The sequence below is a fragment of the Pimephales promelas genome, chromosome 24 (genome assembly GCF_988280905.1).
Source record: "Pimephales promelas chromosome 24, fPimPro1.hap1.1, whole genome shotgun sequence".
Classification (NCBI taxonomy): domain Eukaryota; kingdom Metazoa; phylum Chordata; class Actinopteri; order Cypriniformes; family Leuciscidae; genus Pimephales; species Pimephales promelas.
This window is the reverse complement of record NC_142792.1, coordinates 6306720-6317725: the sequence shown is the minus strand read 5'-3', so window position 1 is coordinate 6317725 and position 11006 is coordinate 6306720. Positions and strand designations below refer to the sequence as shown.

General features: G+C 33.9%; 1 protein-coding gene and 1 long non-coding RNA gene across 3 annotated transcripts; one reads left to right on the top strand and one right to left on the bottom strand.

The window, feature by feature from the left end:
- Positions 1-666: 666 nt before the first annotated feature.
- LOC120492157 (uncharacterized) lies at positions 667-2046 on the bottom strand. Its single transcript, XR_016150001.1, has 3 exons — positions 2017-2046; positions 1311-1421; positions 667-1136 (listed from the first exon to the last, which is right to left on the bottom strand). It is a non-coding gene; the product is annotated as an uncharacterized LOC120492157 (long non-coding RNA).
- A 1868-nt stretch (positions 2047-3914) lies between these two features.
- Positions 3915-10216, top strand: svopl (SVOP-like). 2 transcript variants are annotated; one of them, XM_039667937.2, is made up of 16 exons: positions 3915-4738; positions 5198-5335; positions 5448-5548; positions 5641-5739; positions 6018-6089; positions 6182-6306; positions 6665-6728; positions 6881-7006; positions 7083-7211; positions 7616-7689; positions 7820-8016; positions 8109-8220; positions 9105-9186; positions 9691-9780; positions 9902-10015; positions 10114-10216. In XM_039667937.2, the coding sequence occupies exons 2-16, from the start codon at positions 5203-5205 to the stop codon at positions 10123-10125; spliced, it is 1530 nt and encodes a 509-aa protein (XP_039523871.1). In that variant the 5' UTR covers positions 3915-4738; positions 5198-5202; the 3' UTR covers positions 10126-10216. The 2 variants fall into 2 exon arrangements, with proteins under 2 accessions (XP_039523871.1, XP_039523870.1); XM_039667936.2 differs by having other exon boundaries at positions 3917-4738; positions 5159-5335.
- The last annotated feature ends 790 nt before the right edge of the window (positions 10217-11006 follow it).

Genomic DNA, 11006 nt, shown 5'->3' with positions numbered 1-11006 from the left:
TAGAACAATATAGGACCCACTATTAACATATTAAAAATATATTTTTTCCAAAAACCATTTAATATAAAAATAATATATTTTAATGTATTAAAAATACAGTTAAACATTTTAATTCAACAAAACCCAGTAAAAAAATATTTCTACAAAACACACAAACACTCTTTGAAAGATAAACTTTAATGCACTACATCAGTAAAGCATTATGAAAACTAAACAAAATACATTAACATAAAATGCATTGATTTGCAGAGGTATTAAACAGAACAATAAATAAATAAATAAATAAATAAACTAACTGAAAGGAGTAGTTCACTTTTAAAAAAAAACTTTTGCTGATAATTTACTCACCCCCATGTCTTCCAAGATGTCCATGTCTTTCTTTCTTCAGTCGAAAAGGAATTAAGGTTTGATGAAAACATTCCAGGATTTTTCTCCATATAATGGACTTCACTGGGAACAAAACGGTTCAAGGTCCAATGGCTAACAGTCAATTTGTCGTGAAAGCATGAGAATTGCTCAATTGCGAGAGTCTCGTGCTGAATGCTTGAGAGTTGGCAGCCCTGACAAATCTTTTTTCAAGTCAATTCATTCATTTCGTTCGTTGAATGAACCTAATGACTCAGAAAAAGATTTGTTAATTTTGATGAACGAGTTTGAATAGGAGAGTTATGAACATGCATAACAGAACAGAGCATGGCGACCATTTGAGCTTATAAAACTTAAACGTTGTTTTTTTTTTTTTTTTAAATGACCGATCGTTTCGCTTGATAAGACCCTTATTCATCGTCTGGAATCGTTTAAAGCCCTTTGAACAGTTTGCACAGAAACTGCCTTTTGGACCTTGAACCGTTTGGTTCCCAATGAAGTCCATATGGAGAAAATCCTGAAATGTTTTCATCAAAAACCTTAATTTCTTTTCAACTGAAGAAAGAATGACATGGATATCTTGGCATGGGGGTGGGTAAGTTATCAGCAAAAGTTTTTTTTTTTTTTAAGTGAACTAATCCTTTAAGTCAAACAAAGTGAAATACAATAGCAAAAAGTAAAGTGGCCAAGTCGTGAGTAAAAAGAGAAGTTCGTGACTTGTTCAGTCTGCCATAGACTCTTTTGGGGACATCAGAACCACCGAGGGAAATCTGGAAAGAATAAAAAAAACAAGCATTAGTATAAACTTGTTCATTTATAATTCTAATAAAAAGCTGTCACTTTGTTACTTAATTCAGAACACTTACTGAAGTATTAATGCACAAAAGTCAGATATAATTATTATAACAAATAGGATTTTTCTTTATCATAAAGAATTTTCTTACCATGTCTGAGGTTTCAGGAAGACAGCTCAGATGATCTTGGGCTTGAGCTGAATGAACCTCGTTTCATGGACTCCAGGGCCTCTTTGAGAGATGATAGTATCCCTGGAAGCTCTACAAAAAAAAAATAAAGTTGCATGTTATACAAAGTTAGGGCAGAACAAACACTAGTTTGTGTTCTTCATATATAATTTGTATTTTGTTTAAATGGTAAAACATATTTAATGAACCATTACTGTAACTTCCACGCTATTATTGAAGTAATTATTCATTATTAATAAAGACAGAACATTCTATTGAAAGTTACAAGTTGGTGACAGCTGATAACTTAGTAACTAATAATTAATTAGATTTTACTATGAATTAAATATCACAAATGTGAAAGTTTTATTAGAGCTTAAAATATATTATAATATTTAAAACACAAGAAGTTACTTAGGGACAATCAAGCCTGTCGTGTAATCACCATTAATAACCTTTTTTCTGAAAACACAGTGTGCAATGTTTTTATAGTTGCATTATGTCACTGTCTAGATCTATAACAATTAAGTTGATAGACGTCAATGGATAGACGTTAACTCGCTTTAGTGTCAAATCAACAGAAACGCCAGTAATCCACAGAACATCGTCATCAACTTCTGAAAATATTTTCTAAACCCAAAGTGAGAATAAAGCCAATTACACTAATCACTTAAACTAATAAACTTACCACCAAGAAGTAAGATCTTTTCTGGCAGTAAGTTATCTTGCTCTGTCCATGTCGTGGCGGCGCAGCTCTGCGTTGTCCTCTTCACTGCTAAATTGTTCGCGGGAGCTGACGACCTGGTAATCTGCTCGTGTGTTCTCTTAATATTAGATCGGTGCTATCCACATTCACTAGGTCCGAGTCAGTGAAATAACAAAGCAAAATTTGGAAAATACATGATTTCTGTTGAGATATCCGTCCGAAGCTAATGGAATACCACAGACAGTCAGTATCCGTTGTCCGCGCCCCGCCCAACATGTAAGTTCAAATGGCAGTGTGTGATTGGACGATTGCCGGCAAGCTTGTTTTGAAAAGATTGGCTCTGATTGGTCCAAATGAATGCAACTGGAAATATTAACTAACATCCACAAAAAAGAAACAACTCTGTTAATATAAACCTAACATGCTTTATAACAAGTTTTTTTATTCATTTTGACTAAACAAATGTAAGAGTCAAGCTTTAAGAAATTTATTTTGTTTTTCTAGTATGTACACCTGATCTTTTATGTTGATGTGTGCACGTACTGGTATTCACTTGTTTTGTGGAAAAGACTATTTGATTAATTAATGCAGAAGTATAGAAGTGCATTACTTGTTAGTCAAATTTTAGTGCTTTTCATAATTATAACAAATTAATTTAAAAAAGTTAAACCTAAAACACATAATATAAAGTGTGAAATACATATGCATTGAGTTAAGTGTTGGTAGTATTACAAAAAGTGTGGTAGTTTTTGGTATATTTCTTAAAAGCTTAACTGAGCACATATTTATAATTAAAGTGCTACTTCTAGTCTTTGTAGAAATATACAATTAATTTCGATACATGTTTAATTGCCTTCATGTTAGGAAGGGAATTAAAGGGACTTGACTTGAATTTTTAAACTTGAAGTGAACACAAAAATACTTTAATTTAGCAACAAGTATGCTTTCTGTAAATACACTAAAACTTCACTAAAACTGTGTTTGTTTTTAGCATATTTCTAAAAGTGTAATTAAGTGTATATTTATTATCATTGCGTTTCTAGTAAAACATTTTTAAATATAATTAAAATATGTTTGTATTTAGCATATTTCTTAAAAATGTAATTAAATACCAATGTACTTCTAGTACACTTTTTAGAAACATATTTAAAGCATGATTGTCATTAGCATATTTATTAAAAATATAATTAAGCACACATTTATTACCAATGTACTAATAATATACTTTTTTAGAAATACATTAAAAGTATGCTTTTCTATAGTGTATTTCTTAAAAGTGTATTTAAACATATATTTATTACCAATGTACTTCTAATATACTTTTTAGAAATACATTTAAAGTATAATTATCATTAGCATATTTATTAAAAATATAATAAAGCATACATTTATTACCAATATATTACTAATATACTTTTTATAAATACATTAAAAGTATGCTTTTCTATAGTATATTTCTTAAAAGTGTAATTAAATATATATTTATTACCAATGTACTTCTAGTATACTTTTTAGAAATATACTAAAATGCAATAAAATACATTTTTAGTACACTTTAAATAAGCATGTTGTAAATACAAATGTATTATAAACACACTATTTGTATTTCAAATATATTTTTAATACATTTAATACAACGTCTTTTTCACCTGGGTATGTCAACTGTTTTGAAGTAAGCCTACACTTTCATCGATAAAAGTAGCCTATGTTGTGAAGTCGATTAATGTTTCATTACTAGTCAATGTCGACGATCAAGATGTTTTGGTCGCGCCCACTTCGGCTGAAACCTGGTAACATTACTCACACGTCTCCGCCTAACAGGTCTGTAGAATTGCAATTGTTATATTTTGACAAGAATGTACACTACAAACATGTCAGTGCCCACAGCTTTGTTTTCACGATTTAGGTCAGTATACTCAGACTCAGGCAAAGGAGAGCAACATTAAAACCTGCTTGTCCACTTAGAGAAGCTGCATGCGTCCACTCTCGACAAACAGCGAAATAATCCAATCCACAGTTCCTTACAAATAGAGCAAAGTAAAACGATATTGGGCGTGTTATCTTGACCCGAAAGAAAGAAAGAAAGAAAGAAAGAAAGAAAGAAAGAAAGAAAGAAAGAAAGAAAGAAAGAAAGAAAGAAAGAAAGAAAGAAAGAAAGAAAGAAAGAAAGAAAGAAAGAAAGAAAGAAAGAAAGAAAGAAAGAAAGAAAGAAAGAAAGAAAGAAAGAAAGAAAGAAAGAAAGAAAGAAAGAAAGAAAGAAAGAAAGAAAGAAAGAAAGAAAGAGGTTAATGAAAAATGAGTCATGTCCCTTTAAAAGTTAAGCAGAACTCCGTCCATGCTGAAGGTTGTGACGTTGTTTAGGCTACCTGTCTGCAGGTGTGTGCGGGTGTTGTTATTGCGGGGGAGGTTGATGCTACTTTGGGAGTTTTACAATTTGTACAGAGTTCAGAATCTGGATTATACAAGCGAAATAGGTAGAATTTTATAGTTTAGAAATCTCCTGGACCCATTTTTATCAGCGTTTTTGCGAGACTGATTTGCATAAATCGCTGAAAAGGGCTGACACAACATACGGGAATTTCTGGAAGAGCAGCCTTTCTGTCAAACTACAGTATCAAAAAGTGTCAATCGGTGTGAGATGCGATGGGAAAAGCTTCGACATGACGGAGAATCGTGTTTGATGAGCTCATCATCCGATGTTATGGTAAGAATTGCTTTTAAGTAGACTAGTCTTTTGCTGTGTGGTGTAATTGTGTCACTCATTGTAACATAAATAATCAGAGCACAATGTTTGTTTAATAATCAAAAGGTATAGGCCTACATCAAAGAATATATTACCATGGTTCTTGTCTTAGAAAACGTGTTTATGTCCAAAAACAACAACAACATGATATTATGTGTCCAAACATGGTGTATTTGTCCAAAATATAGGTGATTACCATACATGTCTAAAAACATGGCAAAAAAAAAAAACCGTTATTATCATGGTATGTCGAAAACAAAGTCACGGTAATACCATGCTTGTCCAAAAATGATTCCACTATAATTTTTTTAAGCGTTCTTCTGTTGCTTTAAGGTCTTAACTTTTTTTTGTTAACATAAAAGTTTCATCCAAACTTTTCAGTGCCTATGATTGGATTGAAGAAATAGCGTGACTTTTCAGAGAGGATGGCATTAAAGAGATCATCTTCCATGAAGACCCAGCTGGTCAATGGTATCCAGCTTCAGGAATTGGAGCTGGAGGAAGAGATCAACACCAGTAGCAGCAATAACACACCTTCTCAACCTGCCGAAGCCAAAGGTAAGGAGCAAGCAAACAAACTTAAAGTAGATATGTTTATCCTCTCAGAGAGCAATGCAATCCCTCAAGTAGCTTCCAGTCACTTAATCGAGTGGGATTTTGACCTCTGTAGCCCACACAGAACCGAAATGCTACACCGTTGAGGAAGCTGTGGAGAGCATCGGCTTTGGACGCTTCCATGTTCTGCTTTTTGTCATCATGGGTAGTGCCAATGTAAGACAAGTGTATGTGTTTGTCTCTGTAATTCATTAACCAGCATACTGTTTTTACTGCTTACATGTTTCATTGCTTTTGTGTGTGTGTAGATAGTGGAGGCAATGGAGATCATGTTGTTAGCTGTGGTTTCTCCTGAGATCCGCTGTGAATGGCGTCTAGAGGATTGGCAGGTGGCCCTTGTCTCCACGGTGAGGAGCTCGTCCAATCGGAGCGCTTTATTTTGTTTTCGCTTTGAAGTTTGACAGGAATGGAATGTTGAAGGGCAAGATGCACACGTGTGTCTTTCTGACCCATTTTTGTATGTATTTATAGGTGATATTATTTATTTAATGCTAAAATACTTCCTTCTATCCCAGGGTTATATGCAAAGGAAAACTGGGTGATTTTTTTTTTTTTTTTTTTTTTTTTGTGCAATTCCATAATATTCAGAAATAATCATTAACAGACTTCTATTTTGTTTTTTTAGATGGTGTTCATGGGTTTTATGGTATTTGGAGTCCTCTGTGGCTATGTTGCCGACAAATATGGACGCTGGAAGGTCAGACCATATTTCTTTTAATCTATAACAAGTGGTGTATTGTGATTGGATGGTAACTGAGATTTAAGGGAAAAACATGTTTGTTCGCACAGGTGGTTTTTGGTGGCTTTATATGGGCATCATATTTTTCTCTGCTCACTTCATTCTCTCCATCGTACGGCTGGTTCATCTTCCTGCGCTGTATGGTGGGCTGCGGTGTTGCAGCCACATCTCAAGGGTGAGATTATGCAAATCATAATGTACTAACATATTTTCTATACATACAAAACCTGGAAATGTCAATTGTACATTTTTCAAGATATGCTTTGCTGAAAAATATTTCAAAAATGTCTCTTTGTTAGACAACGACTTGCTTGTGAGCCATAGAAATGTTCATTTTGGATCACATTATTCTTTTGAGTAATTGTTTGATTCATTTGGAAATCTGTCTGAATCAAAATATTTTTTCAAAAAAAATGTCTTGGAAATTCATTGGTCATAAATTGTGGTAACCTTGATTTTCCAGAATACATAAAAAGAATAATTCAAATGCATTGACTAACTCTCCAAAATTCTCTGCTATTTTCTTTTTAAAGGTTTATTTTAAAGACCGAATTCATCCCGGCTAAACACAGAGCAATCCTGCTGCCTCTTGCCTCAGTGAGTGCTAAATGCAAAATTATAATAATAATAATAAAACTTTTATGCTTCTATAGCACCTTTAAAGAGCTTCTCAAAGCGCTTTTTTAAATTTTTGTTTGACCTGCAACTGGAAAACCTCCAATACTGACCTTACCTGTGTTGGTGGACAGATCTTCTGGATGCTGGGATCTATGCTTATTATCGTTCTCGGTATGACGGTGGTGCCCACGATGGGCTGGCGTTGGATGATCCGTTTTTCCATCATTCCCAGCATTATACTCATTGGCCTCTTCTTGGTGAGTTGTTGAAATAATATGCAGAAGGAAGATGGTCGTTTTTAACTCACACGCTCACTCTTTTCCTTTGTCTTAGTATATTCCCGAGTCTGCACGGTTCCAGGTCTCAGCAGGTAACATAAAAGGAGCATTGTCTACACTTGATTGGATCGCCAGGATGAATGGCGCCTCCTTACCGGAAGGAGAACTACGGGAACCTGAAGTGGTGTGTGTGAGAAGTTTAAGTTAAGCAATAAGCATAAGTAAATAAAAAAAGCTTGCTATAGTTTATATCAACTGTCAATGATGACGAGAAAGGTAACGGAAAAATAGTGGACGTGAGCATGTACGATTACATCTACATCATTTACAGATACCGAAAAATGTCAATGAAATTTGGTGCAGGTTTTATTTTGTGCATCTCTAATACAGAAATGCTTTGAAAAATATTTAGGGGTATACACTTTATGTGTATATCATATACATCTTTATGTAATATGTGTATGAAATCAATGAAATGAAGCCTGAATTCAAAAATATATAGTTTCAGATAGTAGGTACTTTTGAAATGCTTTTTATGTAAGTGTAAACGCACTGAAGAGTACAACTGACAGAACCGTTTGTATTCAGACAGAAAGAGGAAATGCAATGACTCTGATCAGCCCGACTTATAGAAGAACATCTCTTCTGTTGTGGTACTCATGGTAATGCCTAACACTTTTCCCTTTGGTTTGTTTGTGTGTGCGTGTGTAATCTAATCAGAAAATACACTTTTCAGTTCTCGTGCAGTTTTTGTATACTAAATGTGTGATGTATTGCATTGTTTATCAACAGGTTTGTGGCTTCCTTCATCTATTACGGCTCCGTCCTGAGCAGCTCTGAGTTACTGGAGAAGAACCTTCTGTGTGTGACAGATGCCGACTCAGAGCACCAGATCAAACACAACCACGAGGAGGCGCTGTGTTACTGCATCCCCTTCAACATGGCTGATTACCAGACCCTCCTCATCAGCTGTTTGGGCGAGGTGGCACGTGAGTGACCTTTGACCTCTCACGACTCGCCCTACTTTCACATACTACGCTTAGTTGAATGTTAAAAGCTGATGTATGTGTTTCCTCTGCAGTCATCCCGCTCAATATCGGCTTGTTAAATGTATTCGGACGGAAGGCCAGCATGGCCATACTGCTGGTGTTGTGTGCTGTCTTTTTCATGCTTGTTAATATTTGCACAACAATGTGAGTATATTGTTCTCTAAAATGATTTGAGATTAAAATGAAAACCATAAAAAGCATTTTTGTTCATTGAAATAGCACTTGATAGTATAAATCATTCTGGATAAAAGTATCTATCAAATGCATATATGTAACATAAAATAAATGTTTACTTAATTAAATAAAATATTTAAAAAAAACTTAAACTTATTTTATTTCTAATCATTTTATTTTAATTTTCAACAACTCAGGAGGAAATAGATCATATAGTAAGGATGCACTGATATAAAAAAAATTCAAGACAAAACTAATAAGCCGATAATCATTTTCAATAGATGACGAATAATGACAGATATTAAAATTCTAAATAAATCACAGTAAAATGTAAAATAAACATTGTCTAATTCATGTAAATCTAAAATAAAATAAATGTTAATTTAAAAAATAAAATGCATAAAAACTTATTTATTTACTTGCCAAGGCAACAATTCTATTTTTTGTAAAATAACTCAAACTTTATAAACATTACAAAAACATAACAAATTACTAAAACTTTAACTAAAATGAAAAAGGAAAATATAAATTTAAAAAAGAATAATATATGAATGATACTAAAATAACACTACTTTTCATTGGTCACACTTTACAATTATTTATGGTGCATTTCTGTAATTCAAATGAAGTTGGTTCACTCATGTTGAATTATATTGTGTATCTGCTTGTACTGCTATTATTATTGCTTTAGTAATTCATCAACCATCTGTTTTACACATTCTATAATTTGAACAGTGTACATAAACTATACTGCAGAAAGCAGTATGGCGGTATGCTATTGTGGTTCTCTTGTGGTCATATGTTAGAAGTGCAGCTAAAGTAGATGACTGAATTATGTGTCTGTCCCTGTGCAGGTTTGGTTTCACTGTACTGCTCTTCCTTCTGCGCTCCATGGTTTCCATGAATTTTAATGTGGTCTATATTTACACAGCAGAGGTGAGACCAAACACATGAACACTCCACTTCCTCTTGATATCCTAAAGGAATAATTCACAATTCACTTCCAAAAATGAAAATATTGTCTTCAATTGATTAACCCTCATGTCATTCCAAACCCATAAAACCTTAGTTCATCTTTGAAAAGCGAATGAAAATATTTTTTAAAAAATCCGAAGGATTTCTGTCCCTCTGTTGAAAGTCTATTTACCCAAAATGCTTTATAACTTTCATAAAGAGATTGTAAAATGAATCAAGTGGTGTTATCCAGGTCCACTGAAGAGACAACATCGCTTTATATGATAAACAGATTTAATTTAATATTTTTGGGTTAACGGTCTTTTAGTGGAGGGACAGAAATCTCTCAGATTTGAGAATCAAATTTCAGAATGACATGAGGGTTAGTAATTGTTTACAGAATTTTCATTTCTGTGTGAACTTAACCTTTAAAGGACGTGTTAATTGTATTTAAGTTAAAGCCAAATGATTGGTGTGTGTTTGCAGGTTTATCCCACATCTGTGCGCTCAATCGGAATGGGCTTTTGCACATCCTTCAGTCGAATTGGGGGAATGATCGCACCTTTCATTGCACAGGTGTGTACCTATGTGTTTGACTTGCACGTTTGTGTTCGGCTAAATAAATATGTGTTTTGTGTTTAACGCTGTTGTATTGATGATATCTTGCCAAAGATAACATTGTTTGAATGTGTCATAGGTGTTGATGTCTAGATCTGTGATTTTGGCCCTGTCACCGTTCGCCACAGCGTGTGTTATTTGTGCGATAGGAGTGGTCTTTATGCCCATTGAGACCAGAGGACGGGCATTACTGGTAAGCACCTTCACAACTCTCAAAGGAACTTTTTACTGAGATGATTTTGTTTATCTTCCTTACCGTTTAGCAATTTAATCTTTTCCCCTCTATTTCAGCAACATGGCTGAAATAGCCTACACCTCAATGGAGAAGAAGGACATTTGCACTTTTGTTACAAAACATGATCACATATTAAAGCGAAAACAGTTTTATAATTAATTTTGTTGACTGTGTGTTGTGTTCTTCAAGAATAATAATGGCAAAATCTGTTAAAAACCCTTTCTTTTCCTGTGTTAACAAGTAAGTTGCAATAGGACATAAGCCAAACCCATGATTTGTTATTGCTAGTTACTGATAGGTATTAGGGGGCAATCTCATGTTAGTGTGCATTTTATTGGACAACACATTCTATACACTCTTGCAAACAATTAAGATAAATCATGAATATTTTTAGTCTAAATCATATATTCGGAGTAGGCCTACAGTAGCAGAGGGTTTGTTTTGTTTTGGTCATAATTTTTGTCTTTGACAGAAATATTCTTTGTTTAGTCAGTATTTTGTTAGCCTATGTCATTTTCATTCAGTCAGATTTACTAAAATGGCATTTTAATCCACTAAAACAAACAACATTTATCAAAACACTTGTTGTGAAAACCTATGCCACAACAACCTATGTTCTAATAAGTTGTTATGACAAGCGCGGTTTGTTTTGTCCATCATGACGCCATATGCATTCACAACGAGATTTCCGGATTCTGACCAGCAGCTAGCAGCTACGTTTACTTTTGCGCGCTTGTCGTTACAGTTTCGTTAAACAGGCTGTCGTGTATCAGTAGAGTTTGGGTGAGTTAACTAACCTGCTAGCAGAAAAGCGAGGGAATCTTCTGCATTTTAACATCGTACGTTATTTTTCCTCATCATATTCTCTTCAACACAGTATTGACCTTCGTTAATGACCATATTTTCATTTGTAATTTGTTTGAGGGGGTTCCAATCTTTCAGATGGCAC